The sequence below is a fragment of the Nakaseomyces bracarensis genome (assembly GCF_045282275.1).
Source record: "Nakaseomyces bracarensis strain CBM3 chromosome Unknown Scaff10_0, whole genome shotgun sequence".
NCBI classification, from domain to species: Eukaryota; Fungi; Ascomycota; class Saccharomycetes; order Saccharomycetales; family Saccharomycetaceae; genus Nakaseomyces; species Nakaseomyces bracarensis.
Genome location: NW_027263956.1, coordinates 880515 through 904994, shown reverse-complemented (window position 1 = coordinate 904994; position 24480 = coordinate 880515). Strand labels below are relative to the sequence as shown.

At 40.3% G+C, this 24480-nt stretch overlaps 11 protein-coding genes across 11 annotated transcripts; 9 read left to right on the top strand and 2 right to left on the bottom strand.

Annotated features, from left to right (window-relative positions):
- Nucleotides 1–27: 27 nt before the first annotated feature.
- Nucleotides 28–753, top strand: FSH1 (putative serine hydrolase; the record flags this gene model as incomplete). The annotated part of the gene is made up of 1 exon (XM_071053188.1): nucleotides 28–753. One exon carries the CDS (start codon nucleotides 28–30, stop codon nucleotides 751–753), a length of 726 nt encoding a protein of 241 aa, XP_070911438.1.
- Nucleotides 754–1462: 709 nt separating this feature from the next.
- On the top strand, nucleotides 1463–3091 carry SMF2 (divalent metal ion transporter SMF2; the record flags this gene model as incomplete). The annotated part of the gene is made up of 1 exon (XM_071053187.1): nucleotides 1463–3091. The coding sequence occupies one exon, from the start codon at nucleotides 1463–1465 to the stop codon at nucleotides 3089–3091; it is 1629 nt and encodes a 542-aa protein (XP_070911437.1).
- Nucleotides 3092–3732: 641 nt separating this feature from the next.
- Nucleotides 3733–4185, top strand: COX6 (cytochrome c oxidase subunit VI; the record flags this gene model as incomplete). Its single annotated transcript, XM_071053186.1, has 1 exon — nucleotides 3733–4185. The coding sequence occupies one exon, from the start codon at nucleotides 3733–3735 to the stop codon at nucleotides 4183–4185; it is 453 nt and encodes a 150-aa protein (XP_070911436.1).
- A 772-nt stretch (nucleotides 4186–4957) lies between these two features.
- RNJ42_03020 (type I glyceraldehyde-3-phosphate dehydrogenase) lies at nucleotides 4958–5959 on the bottom strand (the record flags this gene model as incomplete). Its single annotated transcript, XM_071053185.1, has 1 exon — nucleotides 4958–5959. The coding sequence occupies one exon, from the start codon at nucleotides 5957–5959 to the stop codon at nucleotides 4958–4960; it is 1002 nt and encodes a 333-aa protein (XP_070911435.1).
- Nucleotides 5960–7579: 1620 nt separating this feature from the next.
- Nucleotides 7580–8965, top strand: CIC1 (Cic1p; the record flags this gene model as incomplete). Its single annotated transcript, XM_071053184.1, has 1 exon — nucleotides 7580–8965. The coding sequence occupies one exon, from the start codon at nucleotides 7580–7582 to the stop codon at nucleotides 8963–8965; it is 1386 nt and encodes a 461-aa protein (XP_070911434.1).
- A 452-nt stretch (nucleotides 8966–9417) lies between these two features.
- ERC1 (Erc1p) lies at nucleotides 9418–11418 on the bottom strand (the record flags this gene model as incomplete). Its single annotated transcript, XM_071053183.1, has 1 exon — nucleotides 9418–11418. One exon carries the CDS (start codon nucleotides 11416–11418, stop codon nucleotides 9418–9420), a length of 2001 nt encoding a protein of 666 aa, XP_070911433.1.
- A 1443-nt stretch (nucleotides 11419–12861) lies between these two features.
- On the top strand, nucleotides 12862–14940 carry RRM3 (DNA helicase; the record flags this gene model as incomplete). Its single annotated transcript, XM_071053182.1, has 1 exon — nucleotides 12862–14940. The coding sequence occupies one exon, from the start codon at nucleotides 12862–12864 to the stop codon at nucleotides 14938–14940; it is 2079 nt and encodes a 692-aa protein (XP_070911432.1).
- Nucleotides 14941–15488: 548 nt separating this feature from the next.
- On the top strand, nucleotides 15489–16949 carry SLT2 (mitogen-activated serine/threonine-protein kinase SLT2; the record flags this gene model as incomplete). Its single annotated transcript, XM_071053181.1, has 1 exon — nucleotides 15489–16949. The coding sequence occupies one exon, from the start codon at nucleotides 15489–15491 to the stop codon at nucleotides 16947–16949; it is 1461 nt and encodes a 486-aa protein (XP_070911431.1).
- A 290-nt stretch (nucleotides 16950–17239) lies between these two features.
- Nucleotides 17240–18130, top strand: YHI9 (Yhi9p; the record flags this gene model as incomplete). The annotated part of the gene is made up of 1 exon (XM_071053180.1): nucleotides 17240–18130. One exon carries the CDS (start codon nucleotides 17240–17242, stop codon nucleotides 18128–18130), a length of 891 nt encoding a protein of 296 aa, XP_070911430.1.
- Nucleotides 18131–18541: 411 nt separating this feature from the next.
- DAP2 (dipeptidyl aminopeptidase) lies at nucleotides 18542–20986 on the top strand (the record flags this gene model as incomplete). The annotated part of the gene is made up of 1 exon (XM_071053179.1): nucleotides 18542–20986. One exon carries the CDS (start codon nucleotides 18542–18544, stop codon nucleotides 20984–20986), a length of 2445 nt encoding a protein of 814 aa, XP_070911429.1.
- Nucleotides 20987–21351: 365 nt separating this feature from the next.
- On the top strand, nucleotides 21352–24270 carry RPN1 (proteasome regulatory particle base subunit RPN1; the record flags this gene model as incomplete). The annotated part of the gene is made up of 1 exon (XM_071053178.1): nucleotides 21352–24270. One exon carries the CDS (start codon nucleotides 21352–21354, stop codon nucleotides 24268–24270), a length of 2919 nt encoding a protein of 972 aa, XP_070911428.1.
- Between the last annotated feature and the right edge of the window lie 210 nt (nucleotides 24271–24480).

The following is a 24480-nucleotide window of genomic DNA, read 5'->3' as shown; positions in this document are numbered from 1 at the left end:
CATTAATCACAATATAATATTTCAATCATGACTGCCAGTACTGTTCCTAAGTTGTTGTTTCTGCATGGTTTCTTGCAAAACGGTAAGGTCTTCTCTGAGAAGTCTTCTGGTATCAGAAAGCTTTTGAAGAAGGCTGATGTTCAATGTGACTATATTGATGCTCCTGTGAAGTTGGACAGAAAGGACTTGCCATTTGAGATGGACGATGAGAAGTGGGCTGCTACTTTAGAGGCCGATGTGAACAGGGCCTGGTTCTACCACAGCGAGATCTCCAAGGAGCTGGACTTGACTGAGGCTATCGCTACTGTCACCAACCACATCAAGGAGCACGGTCCATACGATGGTATCGTTGGTTTCTCCCAGGGTGCTGCTTTGTCCACCATCATCACAAACAAAATCACTGAGTTGGTCCCATCGCACCCAGAGTTCAAGCTCAGCCTGATCATCTCTGGTTACTCCTTCACCGAACCAAACCCAGAGAAGCCAGGTGAGCTTAGAATCACTGAAAAGTACAGAGACAGCTTTAAGCCTAACCCAGAGAGCCAGACCAAAATGCTCTTCATCTGGGGTGCCTCGGACATGGCTGTCCCATGCGAGAGATCAAAGTACCTATACAACATGTACAAGGAAAGCTTCGGTGACGACAGTGAGGGCACCAAATTGCACTCCTTCGAACACCCAGGTGGCCACATGGTTCCAAATAAGAAGGACATAATCAGACCAGTTGTCGAACAGATTACTTCCTCCTTTTAGGTTTAATCAACAAAAGCTGTAATATATCACTGTATATTTTTTTTTTAAATATAATAAAACCACCTACATAGACACCATTATAGATAACCGGTTTTATTTATAAGACACTATTAAAATATATGTTACCTTAAAGAACTCATAAACTCTTTTCTTGAGTATCAAATTAAGTATGAAATATTTTACATACGAATGTACTGTGAAATATCTGAATACTAAGCTATATAAACACTTGAGAATTAAATTAATAAGTATATGAATAATTGATTACATATACTAATTAATTATTTAATTAATTAATTAAATTAATCATGATATCATATTGTACGTATAAACTCGGTGTTTGCGAAATTTTGGCGATTTTCCTTAAGACGTGTACAGTGTATTGGTGTCCCTCAAATATTTAAAAGCCTCGAGGTAAAGTTGAATATTCCGGTTCTCCCATGACCAGAACAAGATACTATAGCAAGAAGGTCGATACTTGAGTAAGGAGCTGATTTCCATTGATTTTTTACGGTTACTGCTAGTTGTAATAAGGCCGTATTTTGAGATATTTTTAGAAATTCACTGATAAGAGCTATTTTGTTTACTCTTATATTGATTCATTCCATCTTTGAATAGTACTTGAGATCGGTTTGTTTGTTTTATTAAGCACAGGTTTATTTGTTTTAGTTGTAAGCACTGGTTTTTTGGAATTTGCATATTTTTTAAGATGGTGTTAGAGATTCGAGAAACATCGACGGCATCACTGTCTGATATGTTCAGTATACCGCAGGAAGGAGATGAAGTATTAACGGTGCGATCAGGTGATAATAAAGTACAGAAGCTGTTTAGGATGTGTCGGAAATATGCACGGTTTATTGGTCCTGGACTAATGGTTTCCGTTTCGTACATGGATCCAGGGAATTACAGCACTGCGGTGGCAGCTGGTTCTGCTCACAAATACAAGCTTCTGTTCTCGATGTTTGTATCTAACTTAATGGCAGGGTTTCTACAGTGTCTGTGTGCAAGGCTCGGGGCTGTGACGGGACTCGATTTGGCCCAAAACTGTAAGAAACATCTACCGCACGGCCTAAACATTACCCTTTATATTCTTGCAGAAATTGCCATTATAGCAACAGATCTGGCAGAGGTTGTTGGTACCGCGATCTCTCTTAATAATTTGTTTGGGGTACCGTTGGCAGTGGGTGTCATCCTTACTGTGGTAGATGTGTTAATCGTACTGATGGCATACAAACCTAACGGGGACTTGAAGATCATCAGATATTTTGAGCTGTTCGTTTCGTTTTTGGTTATTTGTACTGTCATATGTTTCGCAATAGAGCTGTTTTACGTTAACCTTGGTCCTCCAAAGGAGATTCTACGGGGTTTCCTACCTAGTGATGCCGTTATCAAAGGAGACGGTTTGTATTTAAGTTTGGCAATCCTTGGTGCAACTGTTATGCCACATTCTTTATATTTGGGATCCGGTGTGGTTCAACCAAGGTTAAGAGATTACGACATTACACACGGTTACTATAAACCTGAAGAAGAAGACGTAGATAACAACCATGAGGATTATAAACCTTCTTACGAGGCGATACAGGAAACACTACATTATACAGTTGCAGAATTGCTTGTTTCATTATTTACAATTGCACTTTTTGTGAACTGTGCTATTCTAATGGTTAGCGGAGCCACTCTATATGACAACGATGAGTACGCTGATGGGGCTGATTTGTTCTCGATTTACAACCTACTCTGCAGCACCTTGTCAAAGAGTGCGGGAACCATTTTCATGCTCGCATTACTTTTCTCTGGTCAGAGTGCTGGTATTGTATGTACCCTCAGTGGACAAATTGTCAGCGAAGGTTTCTTGAACTGGACTATTGCACCAGGCCTGAGAAGATCTCTAACAAGAGCGGTTGCTATTACACCATGTCTTATTCTAGTCATAGTAGCTGGACGTACCGGCCTCTCAGGTGCACTAATTGCCTCCCAAGTGGTCCTTTCGCTACTGCTGCCATTTGTATCTGCTCCACTACTATATTTTACGGCTAACAAGAACATTATGAGTGTTGAAATTACCAAGGACATCCCAAACACAAGACAAACCGTGAGCAGAAGAGGCAAGTACACGAAACTCTCTACTGTAGAAGAAGAAGAGTTCCCACTACAGGACATGGACAGCAGTGAAGATACCGCGCCTTCAAACTCTCAGGTCGAGTCCGCACCAGAGTACAAGGATATGAGCAACAGCAAGCTGGTGAACGTCCTCGCCGTGCTGGTCTGGCTCCTGATATCAGGCCTGAACTTCTTCATGCTGATCAGCTTCGCCCAGGGCCAGGAAGTCCCCATGTGAATCATTTAAAATATCTCCAAATTGTTATAGAACCGTACATAGACAAGTTATAATACATAATTGCATTACAGAAGTGTTACCCCACGAGCCATCACGAGATGTCCTAGTGATATCCGATACAATTTTTTTTCAGTTTTTCAATCATAGTCCCTTTTGGTGAGAACTAACCAATCAGCAGCGAGAATCGGCTGTGTTGCCTCGAGGGCCACTGGCTCTTCCTTTAGTCCTCCAGCGTTACAGCACAAGGTTTCTCTTCTGGATAGTATGTTTACTTCCCAAATCCCAATTTGCGTTATGTCCGTCAACCATTGAACAAATCGCAGACACAATGGGGGGGAGAAGACTGGTCGAAGTCTCTGAGTGGACTGAGAGAGACAGAGACAGAGAGAAAGCTTCCAGAGAGTTTCTCTCGATCAGCCAATGGTGTCTTGTGTAAGTTTTGTATTGAGAGGCCCATACAGCAGGTGAATGGGAAAAAGAACTCAGTTATATATCTTAGTATTATAAAATGTTATCGGTTTAGTAAGTAGTTCATCTTTCCTGGAATAGCCTTTGTTCTTTTAATTAAATATTGTTTAGCAAAGCCCATATACCATCAAATAGCTAACCCACTAAGTTACAAATAATACAGATATAAAATAATGTTGTCCAGAACACTCCTTAGAGCACCAGTTTTCAAGAGAACTCTATTGACTTCTACCAGAGCTGCACCAGCTGTGAGGGTTGCTGCCTGGAGACCACAACTAACCACTATTAGAAAGTACTCTGATGCACACGATGAGGAGACCTTTGAGGAGTTCACTGCCAGATACGAGAAGGAGTTTGAAGAGGCCTACGATTTGTTTGAAGTCCAAAGAGTGTTGAACAACTGTTTCTCTTACGACTTGGTTCCAGCACCAGCTGTCATTGAGAAGGCTTTGAGAGCTGCCAGAAGAGTCAATGACCTGCCAACTGCCGTTAGAGTGTTTGAAGCCTTGAAGTACAAGGTTGAGAACGAGGACCAATATAAGGCTTACCTAGACGAGCTAAAGGAAGTCAGAGAAGAGCTAGGTGTTCCTTTGAAGGAAGAATTGTTCCCAACTGCCTCCCAGTAAGGTAACTGAAAGGCAATTACAAAAATACCAATCAAAACATAAATCAAGACATAAAGAAAAACCTATAAACCTAACCTCCCCCCAAAACAACTGTAAAAGCAAAAACAACATAATAAAAAGACTAACAAGATGAAAAGGGCCAGTACACTACTAGTACTTAGGCAATGAACAGGACAATGAAGAAGTAAGATACATCCTCTACTGCAAACGATAAATCTCTTCTTTTTGTTCTTATTACCTCTTTTATAAAGCTCTCTAATACTATCTCGATTATTCCATTTGGAATTATGGAATTTTGGGACTTGGTGGAACTTCTTATAAAGAGACTAATACCTTTATTTATATTCTAACATATATATTTTTTTATAATTAATTATTTCTATCTATTTGACTCTAATAATATCATTACTGTGTAATGCTTAGTGTTCTATTCGCGGTGCTATATACGTATGAATTTCTTTGCTGTAATATATCCTGCCCTAATGACTTATAGCCTCTTTTATTTTTGACCAATCAAAATTAACAAAAATAGTAGAAATAGAAGAAACATTACTAGCGTTATATTTGGCAGGAAAAGAAATATTTGTTATTTCTAAATAGTTATTAGTGAGTGTATAAATAAAAGAATAATCGTATGTATATATATTTATGTATTCAACTAGTATGTTTTTTTTTTTTGGTATTTTAATTCGTTATAAAGAAAAACCTGCTATTAATATTAAAATAGGAACGCACATTTATGATATCATTAACTGGACATTATAATCATTATCTATAATTTTTTGGCGACCAACTCAACCATGTCCACGACTCTTGCGGAGAAACCATATTCGTTATCATACCATGAGACCAGCTTGACAAATTTTGGTGATAGTTGAATACCAGCAGATGCGTCAAAGATGGAGGAGTGCGTGTCTCCCAAAAAGTCTGAGGAGACGACGGCATCTTCGGTGTAACCCAATATTCCCTTCAACTCTCCTTCAGAGGCCTTCTTCATTGCTTTCTTAATTTCATCATAAGTAGTTTCTTTCTCCAATCTGACGGTCAAATCGACAACAGATACATCCACAGTAGGAACTCTAAAGGACATACCAGTTAGTTTTCCTTCTAGAACTGGTAACACCTTTGTCACTGCCTTAGCAGCACCCGTAGAAGATGGGATGATGTTAGCGGAAGCGGTTCTGCCGCCTCTCCAATCCTTATGAGAGAGACCATCAACAGTTCTCTGAGTCGCAGTTTGTGAGTGTACAGTACTCATGAGAGCTTCCTCGATACCAAAGTTCTCTTGTAGGACTTTTACTAGTGGTGCCAAACAGTTGGTGGTGCACGATGCGTTAGAGATGACATCCATGTCCGCGGTATAAGTATTGTCATTAACACCTTTAACAAACATTGGAGCGGTGGATGAAGGACCAGTGATCAAGACCTTCTTAGCACCAGCCTGGATGTGCTTCTCAGCCAAATCCTTTGCTGTGAACACACCGGTAGATTCGATAACAATGTCGACCTTGTCAGTACCCCATGGAAGGTTTGCAGGATCTCTCTCCTGGTAACACTTTATAGTTTTACCATCAACAATCAAGTTCTTGTCATCGTGGGTGACTTCACCAGCGTACCTACCATGAGTCGAATCGTACTTGAACATGTAAGCAGCATAGTCGTTAGTGATAAATGGGTCATTGATAGCGACAACGTCAATGCCTTTCCTTTGTAAGGCAATCCTCAAGACGATTCTACCAATTCTTCCAAATCCATTAATAGCAATTCTAGTCATTTTTAGTTGTTTGTGTTAATTTGTTTTTATTTAACTTGATGTTTTCCTATACATTTAGAACAAGACTAGGACTGAGGTTAAGCATTTTTAGTTGAAATGTACCTGGTTTATATACCTTGAAATTTTTGTTATTAATTATATTTGAATTACCTCTCACTTGCTAATTTAAAATTGAGTCCCCTGAAGCTACTATCAAATGCTTGTATTATCATTATGAGTTAAAATAGTTGATTCACTATGAAGGTGTTGGAAGAGTCATAGTGAGTATCTCAAAAGGAACATATGAGATGTATTTGAGGACTATCAATGTTCTATTTATTTGTAAGTTGCTACCTATGTTTTATGGTTATAAGTCATCTATATTTACTGCACGGTGCAATCAAATATTAAAAGATGACTATCAAGTTCTGAGTTACAACAGTTATGTAGTAAACGACGACTGTCAGCTGAGAAACTACAGGGTCCTATCAATTACATCTACGGGGATTCTCTACCTAATTGTAATTAAGGATATTGAATTATTGATGGTCTCTATGAAATCAATTAGGTTCCCTCTGTATCAAAAGGATAGCCGAAAAGGATGATTTCTTTCTTTTTTAATATTAACATTCTTCTGATTTCCTTTCTTTTTAATGCCCTGGTAGAGAACTTGTATTCTTGATGACTTCTGGTTGCAAGTGATTTCAGCAGTTGACATACTCTTACTTTGCCCCTGTTAACTAAATACAATCTCTGTGTTTAGCACCACTTTGCAATAGTATCTATTAATAGGACAGGGACTATCAAAAAAATGCCCTTTATGCAAGATATGATGCAAGTTTAATATCACTCCACTATAGTGATAAGACTATGTCCTGTGCTAATACATTGCATCGTTAGTATAGTTTGATAATAACATGATATATATTTCAAGTTCAGATTATTAAGCTGATAATCTGATAGTACCTATATAAAATTGTGGGACCATGATACCCTCTGTAAACCTCCTTGCTGAATTTGGAATCAAATAATATTGCGGCATTAGTTGAGAACTGTCTCACAGCTGGGCATGCGCATTCTAACGACAATACTGAATACACCACAGCACTACAAAAGTATGACAATTAACAGTATATCAGAGCCATATATTATTAGAATTATCTTGTATCAGATGTATGTATACACTAGTCAGTGATTACAATGTTGTACAAATAAATACAGCACTAATCAGTAAACTGTAGAGAGTAGCAAGTTTTAAGTACTACATGAAGATACACCAATATACTATGTATAAGTAAGATCACCCACGATATATGATCTAGTACTGTTACGGCAAGAAAGAATAGATTAGCATCATCAAAGCAATTCATTAAGAGTATAAGATCATATGAGAGTATAGCAAGGTATGCTATAATATAATATAATATAATATACTTTAATACTAAAACTCCGGGTAACTTTTGAAAAAATTTTCAGAAATTGCAAAAAGTCCCAAAATTTTGCGATGAGCTCATCGCATAGTCAATTAAGTTTATATTAGTAGTGTATATTAGCCATTGAAGGGCATTTTATATAGCTCGTATTGTAATTGATATTTCTGGGCAATAAGTTTAAGAAACTATAAAGCAAAGATAATATACAATGGCTAAGAAGACTGCTGTGAAGAAGACTGCTGTGAAGAAGACCCCCGCTAAGAAGGTTGCTGAAGACGATGGTGTGTTGTCCCGTGAGAGAGTTTCTCGTGCTGTTAGCGAGCTAAAGAAGTATCTTGAGAGACAGGAGGCTGAGGCTGAGAAGAGCCAATTGCTAGATGATGAGAGTCTGGGTGATCTGCACCTGATACTGTCAAACGTCGAGTCGTTTACTGGATCGAAGAAGAATTTCAAGTTGAAGCTTGTGGATGTGAAGCACTCACTATATGCCAAGTGGAAGGAGGCCAGTGCTACTGAGGTTAAGGATTTCAAGACCCTATTGATCCTGAAGGACAGCGACGTCTCCAAGGTTACCGCCGATGAGCTTTACGACAATTTGAAGGATTCCAATATTACCATCGATGAGATCATCTGTGGTAAGGACTTGAAAACCAAGTACAAGGCCTTTGAGGCCAGAGCTGCTTTTATCTCTCAGTTCTCTTTGGTTCTGTCAGATGACAGTGTGGTCACAGCTTTACCAAAGCTGTTAGGTAGCAAAGCTTACAACAAGGTCGAAACTACTCCAATTCCAATAAAAACTAACGTAAAGGGTCATTTCTCCCTAACCTCTCTAGTAAACCATATTAAGAAGGTATACCTAACCAAACTACCATTGAAACAACCAAGAGGTAGTCTAGTTAACGTCCATTTAGGTAGAATAAATTGGTTTTCCGATGAAGAAATAGTGGATAATATTGAATCTGTTGCATCAGCTTTGATTAAGGATCACAAGATTAGAAATATTATGTTGAAGACTACAACTTCCCCAACATTGCCATTGTACACTAACGACAAGGTTATAGACGAAATGGTAGAAGAGAAGGACTCCGAAGAAACCAGTACTGATAAGACTTTGGTTAAGATCGGTGACGTTGAAGTTGAGCTATCATCATTTGACAGAGCTTTGATGGAAGTTGCTAATCCTCAAGAATATGAAACTCTCTTTGCTAAGCAAATAAACCAAGCTAAGAGAAAGAGATCCTCTGAAGATTCTGAAGAAAAGGAAGAACCAGCCGTGAAGAAGCAAGATACAAAGAAGGTAGAAAAAGAAGAAAAACCAGCTGCTAAGAAGGCTGCCCCTGCTAAGAAGGCTGTTCCTGTTAAGAAGACTACCCCAGCTAAGAAGGCCGCTCCTGTTAAGGAGGAAAAAGCTGCTCCTGTTAAGGAGGAAAAGGCTACACCAGCTAAGAAGGCTACCCCAGCTAAGAAGGCTGTTCCTGTTAAGAAGGCTTCCCCAGCTAAGAAGGCTACCCCAGCTAAGAAGGCTGCTCCAGCTAAGAAGGAAAAGGCTGCTCCAAAGCCAGCTACTAGAAAGTCTACTAGAACCAAGAAATAAGGTGATTACGTTATGGTTCGTGACAATTTAAGTTTTGCATTATAACTATTCGATTCTCAAGAGATATAGTAAAAAGTATCAAAAGATAAATTTTTTTTGTAAACAAAATTTGTATAGTATAATAAATATGACAAAAAAATTATATCTAAGAAAGAAAGTGATTAATTTCTTATGTTATTAAGCTGCTCACCTTGTATTGTCTGATGCTATTTATTTATTTATTTATTATGATTTTATGTTTTGTCAACGAAAACGGTTAAATAAAGTAACAAACCACAGTGGGTATTTTTCATTATAAGAAACCTTTAGTACTAAACGATAAATATGGATCATAATAAGAATAGGATATAATTATTCATCTAGAATATAGTTTTCTATAATTTATAAAAATGCTTTTAGATATATAATAATGCTCATAAATAAAATCCAATTAGAAAACGCAAGTTTTTATGCTATGCTCTGACACTCTCAGCATTTCTGCTTCTAGCAGCTTCTATAATTTGGTGCCAATCACAATGGAACACAGCATATCCTTGACAAATACTCATCATAATAAGGGCACATGTTATACCGTACCATAGTCCACTAACACCTGCATTGAGATAAAATGTCAAACAGTATGCCATTGGAATACCAATGCAATAGAATGCAAAAAGGTTAATGTAGCCACCGATCTTTTGTCTCCCTTGACCACGTAAACAACCCGCTGTCGAAGCATTGAAGGCGTCGAATAACTGCATGAAAGCCAATATTGGTAACGTTGAGATAACAAGTTCGACGACATCTGATTCTGTAGAAAATAAGGCAGCAATTTGTTTCTTAAATGTGAAAATAATTAGCATATTCATGGAAGAACAGACAAATGATAGAAGTAGAGACACTTTACAGGTTATTATGCAACTCTTATACAATGATGCTCCAATGAAGTTAGCTACCCTAGTACTGGTGGAAACGGAAATTGAAAAAGGAACCTGATAAGCCAGTGAAGCCACTGTTGACACAATTGATTGAGCACCAAGAGGAGCTGTACCAATTCTAGATGCAAAAATAGTCAGAATTTCAAACCCGAGAAATTCTGCTTCGACCATTATAACTCCTGGAAGTGCCAGATTGTACATCTTCTTCCAGTTACGGAAAAGTTGGTTAGGTTTTATTATACCGTTCCAGCACTTCAAAGGTCTAGCAGGATGGTTTGTGAACATAGTGTAGAATAAGAGACCTAATGCCATTATCCAATAGCTAATTGCTACTGAAGTAGGTGCGCCTAAATAACCAATACCAATAGTCTTATTCCATACTAGGAGGTAATTGAGTAAAGCATTGACTGGGGCACAGATTACCAGTACGATCGTCGATGCATGGAAAATTCCCTGACATTGTAGAAATCTTTTACCACATTCAAAAAATATAAACCCCGGTACCCCCAATGCTGTTATCTTCAGATAATCAGCAGCTAATTTACAAAGTTCTCTTTCAGGTATCATAGTTGCTAGGATCCAGTCAGACCAGAACCACCAGATATACATGACAGGTAAAAATGCAATTGTAGTGATAATAGCACATCTTTGTACTAAGACACCGACTAAATGGTTATTTTTTGCTCCATACGCTTGAGAACAAAGTGTATCCAGACAGGTACAGAGCCCTTGAATAGCTGCCAGACAGGTAATGTTTGCTGTCATCGATCCAAGGGTTACACCACCCAATTCTTTTGTACCTAAATGCGATACTGAGAAAATTGAAGCCAGGGACAATGAATTCTGTAGTACAAAAGTAAATACCAATGGAAACGCATTGCAAGATATAACCTGCAGTTCTCTTTTAACCGATGTATTTATCTGTTTACCAGACTCAATAGCTTCTTCCCATGTATTGATAATCTCCTCCTCGTCCTCTTCTTCCTCTATTTCTCCGTCACCTAGGAATGGCTCTGCTAGGACATCATTTTCTTCTATTTGCTGGCCATAAAGTAAATCTCTGGGAGAAGGTACACTCATAGACCGGCTTTGCCTCCTCGACTTTGTCACTTCTAGCAGGTTATTATCTATTAGCAAGTCTCTCTCCTCATCCAGAAGCTCTCTATCTATTGAGTTTCGTCTATTTATCGAACCATAACCCCCAGCACTTACTCTGCTTGATCTCTTCGCGTCATGCTCCCTTTGTAAGGTCCTCGAATTATTAGCATCTAGCAACGAGTGGTATTCGTCGCTATGCCTTTTATTACCAGAAGTAACCCGATTCTGGTCTATTTGTAAACTCTCATAGCTCAATGGCACATTCTCATCCGGGGCTTCATCGCTCTGTGCGGAGTCTAGTTCCTCATCTATTATCCTATCTGTAGCCTCCTGTGGAATATAATCTTGCGGGACATAGAGACCACCTTTACCAACACTTGTCGAGTAGATGACTGAAGATCGCCTCTCATTATTCGTATATTTGAATTGGTTCTGCATAACTCCGAGTTGTTATTCCTTTCTAGTTTGTTTGAAATATTTTAATAGGATATATTTTTATGCACAGATTCGAATTATATATTTTAATCTTCCTTCACAAGAATATTTCTTCTATATTTTTTTCTTTCTTCAATTAAATTTTGCTAATGCAAAGTCAAATAGGCGTAATTGAATTTAACAAAATAAGCTGGTAAGCGCACTTTTCTGATATTAAACGAAATCTAGAAAATATAGTTTTATTATCTTTACTTCACCGATAGATAAAGAAATTAATTAATAACTAAAACCCACAATGTACCCAATTGAAAAAAAATAAAATAAAAAATTATAATATTATAATGAAAAATTCAAAAAAGTTAGGGATGAGAAGTAGTATTGAACGAGGAAGGTGAAAAATTATGACCCAAAAATCCTTTTTAATATTTTTTTCTCTTTTTAAAATCAGTCAATCGCTTGCTAACTTAGCTTTAATTGCTTTTTTATTCCTTAAGGTGTTGTATCGCTCTCATTTACTATTCAACTTGAACAACGTTGCACGTATCTTCTTCACTGTATAATTCCATTCTCTGGCTGTACTCTTTGCACTACAGTATATTAGTACTACCACTATATTAGGACTACATTGAATTGCAAAACGATTGTCTGTTGCACCGTTGGTCTGCTCATCACCGTGAAGTTCGGCCATCCACAGACAGCGAATGGCCAGCACCCCCCAAATCCGCCACTGAAAAAGCCGCAGAGAAGTGGCCTAAAAAAAAATAAACAAGCAACACACCAAAAGTTACCCGGACAATCTAAACAACCTAGTGTTATATGACAAATCACGTGATAGACTTCCCTAGTTGGTGCGAGGTGGGAGTAAGCACCTTGTTCTGTACACTTGCCATATTCCCTGATCTTATATCAAGGATAGTGATCCCAAATATCTTATATTTCGTTGGCCCTTAGTATATTAATGTAGTCTTCTGCCATTTATGGGAACCATAAATCTGATCTATAACTGTAAACTGGCAGCGTCCTCTGGTAGGCAGTAGTCACGGACGCCAACTTAAAGGCTATTATTTACTACCTCCGGACCTGGAAACCTTCCAATGCTTCTTGTAGCCCATAGTCTCCCATCCTAAAACTCCACAGAATCCAAATCTCGTAAAAATCAACGTATCATCACGGGTCTTTTTGGACAATACACCATTTTAATAGCCTAATATCCACCTGTAACTGCCTCGTGTTATTGCTCTTCCAGATACTGTAACTACAACATCTCTTGTACTTGGAGTATTCCTTTATTTCTCATTTTACGCGCCTAGCACTCAAACGCGTCCTGCTTAAACGCGATGAGCTTGCAAGTGGCTATATTAAGCTATATGAGAGCTTGATAGTACAAGAAACCTACTACAAAACTAGAAGCCAGCAATACTACGGTAGTATACATACCAGATCGAAATGAGGAGGCAAGTGAGCAAGAAGCAGCTGAAACAGAAGAGTATCAACTCGTTCTTCTTCAAGGCGAAGCCCAAGACCACTGGTACGGCTGGGCAGCGGGTTCTGAGTCAGGTATCTGAAGGGTCGGTCACTAGGATAGCGTCCCGGACGCCTTCGGGGACACAGAGCAAGTTATTTAACTTTCAGGGGTCATTTGAGGAGGATGCGGCGCCCGATGAGGAGCTGAAGAAACTCTTGACTCCCACCGAGATCAACAACTTTAAGCCACCCAGCCTATCGAGGCTGCCTAGCTTCAGCAGATCTAGCTCGTCACTGTCTGTCTCGCCGGTTAAGAGGACTATAGTTTCGAGTGATGATGAGTTTCGGGAGGTCACGTCCTTTCAATCACAGGATGCAAAGAGGCAGTTATCATTTACCAGTGCTGTGGATACTGGATCGCAGCGTCAAGGCAAGCTTGGGAATGGAGAGTTCTCTGGGCTTTCTGGGCTGAAAATGCGGAAATTAAAGGCACCTCAGAGTTCTTTAGCAAAGAGACAAAATGCATCTCAATATGGTAAACCGTTGCTGGCATTGACTAAAGAACAACAGGCAGTGGTCGACTATGTGGTTAAGAAAAAGATGAACGTGTTCTATACAGGTAGTGCAGGTACCGGTAAATCTGTTATACTGCGAACAATCATCGATAAACTCAGCTCCATTTACGGTAAGGAATCCATCGCCATCACTGCCTCTACTGGTTTGGCTGCAAATACAATTGGTGGATCCACATTACACAAATGGTCCGGCTGTGGTATTGGTACCAAGACAGTAGACCATCTAGTAAGACAGATACGAAGATTCCACGATCAGCATGCCATATGGAGGCATACTAAAGTTTTGATCATTGATGAGATATCGATGCTCGATGGACACTACTTAGACAAGTTAGAGGCAGTAGCTAGACATTTACGTAATAATGATAGACCCTTTGGTGGCATTCAGCTGGTTCTAACAGGTGATTTCTTTCAACTGCCACCGGTTTCGAAGAAGGATGATGAAAAGCCTGTTGTTTTCTGTTTTGATAGTAACATGTGGAAAAAATGCATTCACAAGACCATCCTACTAACGAAGGTTTTCAGACAGCAAGATAATGAGCTGGTTGATATTCTTAATGCGATTAGATATGGTGACTTGAACCCGCATATGGTCAATCGTATTAGGTCATTACAAAGAGAAGTAATATACCCCGATGGTATAGCACCAACCGAGTTATTCCCTACAAGACGAGAGGTCGAATTGTCCAATACCCGACAATTAGAGAACCTACCTGGTGAGGCACGTGTCTTCGATAGTATGGATGTTGCACCTCCAAGTTTCCAAAACGTGTTGGATAACGCAGTCATGGCAGAGAAAACACTCACATTGAAAGAAGATGCACAGGTAATAATGCTAAAGAACAAACCTGAATCTGAACTGTTCAATGGTTCTTTAGGCAGAGTACTCTTCTTTTCGACTGAGAAGTTGATCAGAAGAATGAAAGAACTTTACGGGAGCGCACCGTTGGACGACGATCTGCTCACTGATATGAGATTGGTGAGCAAAGTGATTGCACGGCCTGATATAGCTAGCAGTCAATGGTACCTGAAGGAGGTAAACCTGAGGCCAATGGAGCGGTTCCACAAACTACAGACGATGATCAATGAGGCAGTAACCACCTCGTTTAGAGAGCCAGTATTCCCATACATCAAATGGTCGCTCAGCCAAGGTAGATACAATTGCGAACTTATGTTACCAGAAAGGTTCCCTGTGGACATACCCGGTGACAAGATGGGCCTCGAGCGTAACCAGCTTCCACTGATGCTCTGCTGGGCGCTCTCGATTCACAAGGCCCAGGGACAGACCATCCACCGGCTCAAGGTTGACCTGAAGAACATCTTCGAAGCCGGGCAAGTCTACGTCGCGCTCTCGAGAGCAGTATCAATGGATAACCTACAAGTACTGAACTTCAACCCGAAGAAGATCAGTACCAATCCCCGCGTCAAGGAGTTCTACAAGGGCCTCACAACCATAGAGCAAAAATCTATAAAAAGCAGCTTTTAGCTTAGCAACCACTTCGATGGCCTTATTTAACATCAAGTAGTGTGGTCTGACGTCATACAAAACGGTTCAAGAACGCAATCAGGCCACACAATACGCAGATAGTGACAATGAATGTATGTCAATTTCTTCACTGCCCAGAAACGGCCGCAGAGAGCGAGATACTGTACAGTATGAAAAAAGTAATTAGCCTTTATACCGGTAGAGGGAGGCGTAATAAGTTTTGGTCTTCATTGATGGGTGATCGACCCTTTGTGATTTATTAATAGAAGTATTATTGTATTGTATGGGAAGGGCTTAGGTCATCTCTTTGCGTGGGTTTAAATTGTCGAAGGAGCTGAATTTTTCATTTTGGAATTTTAATATATCAAATAAAACATTGAAGGTATAATTACGGCATCGAAAATAGTATAATTACGGCATCGACATCGAATTATAGAAGTAAAACTAAGGAAATATATTTAATAGACTGGTGTTGGGATATAACTAATTAATATTTACTTGCCAAAAGACTGGTCATAACTTTTTGTAAAGAAAACAATAGCGAAATAATGGAGGTAGAGAGAAGTACGTTTAAAGTTTACAACCAGGACTTCACCATAGACAAGCGATTCCAGCTGATCAAGGAGATTGGGCATGGTGCATACGGTATTGTGTGTTCAGCCAGATTCACGGAGGCCAGCGAGGATACCACTGTGGCAATCAAGAAAGTGACTAATATTTTCTCGAAGACGTTACTGTGTAAACGGTCGCTGCGAGAATTGAAGCTACTGAGACATTTCCGAGGGCACAAGAATATCACCTGTCTCTATGACATGGATATTGTGTTCTACCCAGATGGGTCTATAAATGGGCTGTACTTGTATGAGGAACTAATGGAGTGTGATATGCACCAAATCATCAAGTCAGGGCAGTCACTAACTGATGCACACTATCAGAGTTTCACTTACCAGATATTATGTGGACTGAAGTATATCCACTCCGCAGATGTGCTGCACCGTGATTTAAAACCTGGTAACCTACTAGTGAATGCCGACTGCCAATTAAAAATTTGTGATTTTGGTTTGGCTAGGGGCTACAGTGAGAACCCTGAAGAAAACAACCAATTCCTAACTGAGTACGTTGCTACTAGATGGTACCGTGCCCCTGAGATCATGTTAAGTTACCAGGGATACACCAAGGCTATCGATGTATGGTCTACGGGGTGTATCTTAGCTGAGTTTTTGGGTGGGAAACCTATTTTCAAAGGTAAGGACTATGTGGATCAATTGAACAGAATTCTTCAAGTGCTTGGTACTCCACCAGATGAGACATTGAGGAGAGTAGGATCAAAGAATGTCCAAGACTACATATACCAACTCGGTTACTTACAGAAAGTACCATTTTCTGAATTATATCCAAATGGGAACCCTGACGCCCTAGATCTTCTGGAGAGGATGCTTGCGTTCGACCCACAAGAGAGAATTACTGTTGAAGAGGCATTGGAACACCCTTACCTATCTATATGGCATGATGCTGCTGATGAGCCTGTGTGCAATGAAAAATTCGAATTTAGCTTTGAGAGTGTAAATGAAATGGAAGATCTAAAACGCATGGTCGTTGACGAAGTCCAAAGTTTCAGAGAATTTGTAAGGCAACCATTGCTAGAAGAACAGCTGCAAGAAGAATGCCGGCAGGAGAATGAAGAAACGTTTCAAATGCCCGAATCATCTAATGCATCTCCAGAACAATTGCAACACCAACCCGACATTCCACAAGAGCCAGACTACCTCACACAGACACCTATTCATGGTTCTAGTATACCAGCACATCTACAGGACTCTTTCGTAGGTATACATTCTGACAACCTACCAGAGCATGACACAGATTTTCCACCAAGACCTCAGGAAAATATAATGGCCTCTCCAATGGGCCTCCAATCAGCATCCGACGGACAATCCATTGCCGACGGTGAATCTCTACTGGACTTAGAGAGAGAACTGGAGTTTGGTCTGGATAGACGTTACCTCTGACTTATAAACTTGAAAGAGGAAACAACTCTAGGGTTTTGTAAATAAGGACAGGTACATAAAAAGTTAATAGCCTAATATATACTTAATTTTTAACGTTATCATTACTACAGCGTTTTGATTCTACTGTTAACTTTAATTAGGCCTATATCAATATCTTCTACCAGGTCACATGCTTCATTTTAATGACTCACCTGCGTTTCTTGTGATATAAAAGGCCATAACCCTTTTGAGGATTACCTCAATTGATACATACCTAAAATCAACCAACTCCAATAGTTAACCAAGGAATAATGCTGCAGGTACCATTTAAACAAGTCAATGTGTTCAGTGAGAAACCCTTCAAGGGCAATCCTGTAGCTGTGATCAACTGCATGGACCTTAACGAAGATGATGTCACCGATGAGGAGATGCAGAGTGTGGCCAATTGGACTAACCTGTCCGAGACAACATTCATATTCAAGAGCCAGAACGCTAAAGCTGACTACAAAGTGAGGATATTCACTCCGGTGAGCGAGCTGCCATTTGCCGGTCACCCAACCATCGGTACTTGTAAAGCGTACCTTGACATTGTTGGAAAGTCTATTGATGACAAGTTCACTGTGGTGCAGGATTGTAAGCTTGGTCTTGTTAGTATCAGTGTGGACAGCGGAGTTGTATCTTTCACTGCAGCATCCATTGTACCCTCGGAGTTGACGGATGAGCACATAGCGCAATATGAGTCCGTCCTGGGAGTCCCATGCACACACAGACCTCAGATGATCAACTCTGGCCCACATTGGGTGGTGTACTTGGTTAAGGATGCTGACACTTGCTACAACTTGAACCCACAATTCCAAAATATGAAGGACTTCAATGTCAAGAATGATCACTCCGGTATCATCGTCGCTGGTCCACGCAACGGAGACCTAACCAGCAACGATTTTGAGATGAGAGCATTTGTGCCCGCCCTGAACGTTCCTGAGGACCCAGTTTGCGGCAGTGGGGCCGCTGCCTTCCTAGGCCACTTGCAACAGACCTTCAAATACACATCAACTACAAAAATTAACATCACCGAGGGCGGTAGACTTAACAGAGAAGGCCACATCATCGGTGAAATTGCACACAATGACGGCACCACCGCCTACAAGGTCGGTGGTATCCCAGTCACCGTCATCGACGGCCAAATTACCTTAAGAAAGTAGAAACATTGCTACTATTTTTACAAATTACAATAACAACTTGCTTAATAAAGACACAAAGATGGGTATACCACTAGCTAATCAGTATATAACTCCACATAGCTAATAAATATATCAATTACTATTGCTATACAATATGTCCCACTAAGATAATTTAATACGTCTAGTCACATGATGATAATATACTACGAAATATAATGTGACTTTAACGTACATAGATACACAAAATTAAGGGCGAGACTGAATTATGTTATATTATTATATTATATAGTATTGGTTTATGATTTTTAATAGTATTCTTATATGTCACCATATTGTTTCTCTGTATTATCTTAACATTGAGACTTATATATCAGTTAGTATCTCTAGTTTTGGACAGGGAGAGATACGATTTCATTGACATAGATCGAAGAGATGGAGGATACCGAGCGGATCCGGGACGAGGTGTTTTATGGCCAGAAGCGAGTAATCGTGGACAGGATGCTTAAGTGTGCTGTTGTTCTTGTACTGTTGGTATGGGGCAGTGTGTTACTGGTTAAAGTTGCGTTTGGGCATGGTGACAAAGTTGGCGGGCCCAGGAAGGGGAGGGTGCCCTCGAATACTACTAGAGATGGGCTACAGAAGATCACCTTTGAGAGTATTAGGAACGGGACGTTTAAGCCAGTGAGACATGAACTCCAATGGCTGAAGAGCGATGAGAAGGATGATAAGGGGCTCTATGCCACTACTATCGAAGACAAGTTTGTCATTAAGTCTGTTCTAGACGAGGACTACGAGGAAATTTTGCTAAAGGAGAAGAAGTTTGAGATTGATGGCAAGAACTACACTGTAGACGAGGTGTTTGCATCTCCAGATTTGTCGAAATTATTGATCAGAACTGAAACTGTCAAGAATTGGAGACACTCGAAAATCGGCACCTACTTTATCTACGAAACTAAAGAGTCCGCCTTTAAATTAATTGGTACTAACATTTCACTTGCTATCTGGTCACCTAACTCAAAAGACTTTGCCTACGTCCAGGATAACAACATTTATGTGCGCTCTACTAAGACAGACGAGACAACTATTGTCACCGAAGATGGTAACGAAAATGTCTTCAATGGTAGACCTGACTGGGTCTATGAAGAAGAAGTGTTCTCCAATGATAGAGCTATGTGGTGGTCTCCAGATGGTAAATTTCTAGCGTTTTTGAAGATAGATGAGACCAAAGTTGGGGAATTCACTATTCCTTACTATGTTCAAAAGGAAGATGACGTTTACCCTGAGATGAGAACTATAAAATATCCTAAAAGTGGTACCGATAACCCTAGTGTAGACCTATGGATGCATGAATTTAGTAAGGATTCCACTTACCCATTGAACGTGAGCACTCATCACGATAGTGATTCAACACTAATCACCGAAGTGACCTGGATCACTGACTCTACATTAGTTACCAAGTTTTCCGATAGGTCTTCTGATGTTAGATCAGTGTTGCATTTTGACGCTCTATCTAAGCATCCTAAGCTGGCCCGAAAGGAGCCAGCTGATGATGGCTGGTGGGAAGTCACTCACAATACTTTACCTATTCCTAAGAACGAGGATGTTGGTATTATAGAGGACGGTTATGTTGACTTAACGAACGTTAACGGTTATAACCATCTTGTGTACTTCAGCCCAGCTGATTCAAAAATGCCACAGATTTTAACGCAGGGTGAATGGGAGGTTGTCGATGGCTCACTCGCATTTAACGCCGAATCTGGTCGTATCTATTTCATTGCAACAAAGGAAAATGGAAGTACTGAGAGACATTTATCCTATGTAAATATCAACAAGCCTAAGGATGTTCATCCAGTCACTGATCAATCAAAGAGAGGTGTCTACACTGCATCGTTCTCCTCTAAGGCGAGATTTATCCTATTGTCATACGATGGTCCTGATGTTCCATATCAAAAGATTGTTGATCTAAATGCTGATGTAAGGGATGAGAAGAAGCACGGAAACGTGTTTGGCAAGACCCTCTATTATCTGGAAGAGAATAAAAAATTAAAGGAAAAGATGGCAGCTTTTGCTAGACCAAAGAAGACCTTCCAAGAGCTAAACCTTGGTAAGGACGATAAGGATGAGGATATTATTGTTAACTCCTATGAGATACTACCTTATGATTTCAACCCCAAGCTGAGAGACGAATATCCAGTGTTTTTCTTTGCCTACGGTGGACCAAACTCTCAACAATGCATTGAAAGGTTCAGTATTGGCTTTGACGACGTCGTTGCTGGACAATTGAACGCTATCCTTGTTGTTGTTGACGGCCGCGGTACCGGTTACAAAGGCCATGGGTTCAGATCAGTGGTTCGCGACAACCTGGGTGACCTAGAAGCCGAGGACCAAATCAGAGCCGCCAAGTTCTACAAGTCGAAGCCATTTGTCAATTCCGAGAAGGTTTCATTGTGGGGCTGGTCCTACGGTGGTTACCTAACACTAAAGACTTTGGAGAAGGATGCAGGAGAGAACTTCAAGTTCGGTATCTCTGTGGCCCCTGTTACCGATTGGAGGCTCTACGACTCGGTGTACATCGAGAGGTACATGCACACCCCACAAGAGAACCCAGACGGTTACAAAAAGTCAGCGGTCCACGACGTCGACGCCCTGGCAAAGAGCAAACGGTTCTTGATCATGCACGGCTCAGGTGATGACAACGTCCACTTCCAACACACCTTGAAGCTCCTAGACAAGCTCAACCTCCGCAGCGTCCAGAACTACGACCTCCATGTGTTCCCCGACTCCGACCACGCCATCAGGTACCACAACGCCAACGACATGATCTACGACAGGATCTTCGCATGGACCCAGCGGGCCTTCGACGGCTACTTTGACTAGACAAAAAACTAAGCAATACATCATATAATATAGTATAGTATAATATAATATAGTATAGCATAATAATATAATATAGTTAGGCACGTGACCTTATTACCCGGACCGCAGGGGGCCCAAATATTTTTTTAGGTTTTTTGGCAGTGCCGAGGTGGCAAAACGCAGCGGTTAGTACTTAAAAGGCCTATTAAAGGGTTTAGAGAATTGGAATCTCAAGAGTTTGGACTCAGAGGTACACAATTGCTTGAGACAAGAAGGGCCCTGTTACGATTATAGCTTGAGAGATTGAATAGACTTAATATTGGGCTTATAGCTACGTTAAAAAAACAGACTAGAAAACGAGCAAAAACACAGCATCTATAGGTAATATGACTGCTGAAGAGAAGAAGAACTTGGAAGTCACGGAGGAGAGTGAAGTGAAGGAGAGTAAGAAGAAGGGAGAGGAGGAGGAGCTTTCTGAGGAGGATCAGAAGTTGAAGGGAGATTTGGAGGTGCTTGTTCAGAGACTTTTGGAGGATGACAGCCAGCTCTACGAGCCATCATTGAAGCAATTGAAAGAGTTTATCAAGAACTCTACGAGTTCTATGACCGCTGTTCCTAAGCCATTGAAGTTTCTACGTCCTTTCTACCCGGAATTGTGTCAAGTTTACGATAAGTGGAGTGACAAGGAGCAGAAGTCGTCGATGGCTGATATGTTGTCTGTGCTGGCCATGACGTATGCTGACACACACCAGCACGACTCGCTGAAGTACAGAATGCTCTCGGATACTTCTAACATAGAGAGTTGGGGCCACGAGTATGTCCGCCATCTAGCTCTGGAGATCGGTGAAGTGTATAACGAACAAGTAGAGAAAGAGGCAGAGGAGAACTCAACTTCTACCGAGTCCTCTCCACAGCCACCGGCAACGTTCGATTTCTCAAAGGAAGAGATTCTACAACTATCTTTGGAAATTGTACCTTATTTCATGAAACATAACGGTGAAGAGGATGCGGTAGATTTATTGTTGGAGATAGAGGCAATTGAGAAGTTACCTCAATTCGTTGACGAAAACACATACAGAAGAGTTTGCCAGTATATCGTTGCGTGTGTGCCATTATTGCCACCACCTGAAGATATTGCATTCTTACAAACAGCCTATTCTATATATCTATCAGAATCGCAGCTACCAGAGGCATTGTCATTGGCAATCAGATTAGGCAACGAGTCCATGATCAGCTCCGTATTTGACGCTACTTCTGATCCAATTGTTCATCAACAGCTCGCCTACATCTTGGCCGCTCAAGGTGTGCCATTTGAGCATGCAGAACTACAGGAAATTATCGGTAACACTAAACTTTCGGAACACTTCCTTTATTTGGCAAAGGAATTGAATCTGCTAGCTCCCAAGGTACCAGAAGATATCTACAAGAGCCAGTTGGACAGCTCAAAATCCGTCTTCAGCAGTGCTGGTCTGGATTCTGCACAGCAAAACTTGGCTACGTCTTTTGTAAATGCTTTCTTAAACCTCGGTTACTGTAATGATAAGATGATTGTAGATAACGATAACTGGGTTTACAAAACGAAAGGTGATGGTATGACTTCCGCAGTTGCAAGTATCGGTGCTATTCACCAATGGAATATTGATGGCCTACAACATTTGGATAAATATTTATATGTGGATGAGCCTGAAGTTAAAGCTGGTGGTCTTTTAGGTATTGGTATTGCTTCTACCGGTGTTCACCATGATGTTGAACCAGCCTTATTACTTCTTCAAGAATACATCAACCATTCTGACACAAAGATCAGCACTGCTGCAATCCTAGGTATAGGTATTGCTTTTGCAGGAAGTAAAAATGACGAGGTTCTTGGATTGCTACTTCCAATTGTTTCTAACACGGAAAACTCTCTTGAATTGACTGCCATTGCTGCTCTTGCTCTATCTCATATTTTTGTGGGTACATGTAATGGTGATATTACTGCTGCCGTTATGGACAACTTCCTGGAAAGAACTCCACTAGAACTAAAAACAGAATGGGCCAGATTTTTGGCACTTTCTCTTGGGTTATTATATCTAGGACAAGGTGAGCATGTCGATGATGTTCTAGAAACCATCAACGCTATTGAGCATCCAATGACTTCTGCTATTGAGGTTTTAATTAGTTCTTGTGCATACACAGCCACTGGTGATGTTTTACTAGTTCAAGATCTATTGCATAGATTAACTCCTAAGGCAGTTAAAACAAACGATGATGATGAGGAAGAAGATGATGAATTAAGCCAAGAAGATATGAACGGTATAAGTGCATTCTTGGGTAAGAAAGAAGGTGAACAAGCTAACGCTGAAGGTGATGACACAGAAGAAACAGCTGAACAACCAAAAACTGAACAAGAAGGCGAGGCTATTGAAACAGATGCCGATGCCAAACCAGCTGAGGATGCAAAAAAGAAGGAAACAGAGGAAGAAGAAGAAGCAAAGGAGGAGGGTGAAGAAGATAGCGAAGATAAAGAGGAAGAGCTCACTGATGAATTAGCTTACGCAGTCCTAGGTATAGCATTGATCACCATGGGTGAAAATATTGGTAAAGAAATGTCTCTACGTCATTTTGGCCATTTGATGCACTATGGTAATGAACATATTCGCCGTATGGTGCCTCTAGCGATGGGTCTTGTGTCTGTTGCTGACCCACAAATGAAGATATTTGATACATTGACTAGATTCTCCCATGACCCAGATTTAGATGTATCCATGAACTCTATCTTCGCTATGGGTCTATGTGGTGTTGGTACAAATAATGCTAGATTGGCCCAATTATTGAGACAATTGGCTAGTTACTACTCTAGAGAACAGGATGCTTTGTTCATCACAAGAATGGCACAAGGTCTAGTACATCTAGGTAAAGGTACTATGACTATGGATATTTTCAACGACGCACATGTTTTGAACAAGATTACTCTAGCATCTTTGTTGACTGTATTGGTCGGTCTAATATCGCCAAGCTTTATGCTAAAGCACCACCAACTATTCTATATGCTAAACAGCGGTGTAAGACCTAAATTTATCATCACTTTGAATGAGGAAGGTGAGCCAATCAAGGTAAATGTCCGTATTGGTCAAGCCGTAGAAACAGTTGGTCAAGCCGGTAAGCCTAAGACCATCACAGGCTGGATTACACAATCTACCCCAGTTCTATTAGGTCACGGTGAAAGGGCAGAGCTTGAGAACGATGAATACATCAGTTACACCAGCAACATCGAAGGTATTGTAATTCTAAGGAAGAACCCTGACTTCCAAGAGGAAGAGTTATAAGAAAAAACGAAATAGAAAACCCATATCTCATATCCTTTTTTGTACAATAAGTATATACAAGAAACAGAAATCATTTTTTTTACATTAATTTATTAGAGAAGGTAAAATAACGATATTGAATGAAGTGCTTATGTATTTATTTTATTTTTTTTAGTTATATATGAAGAGAGTGTATTAGGTTTCATGACTCGCGCTACTAGTAAGCAGTGA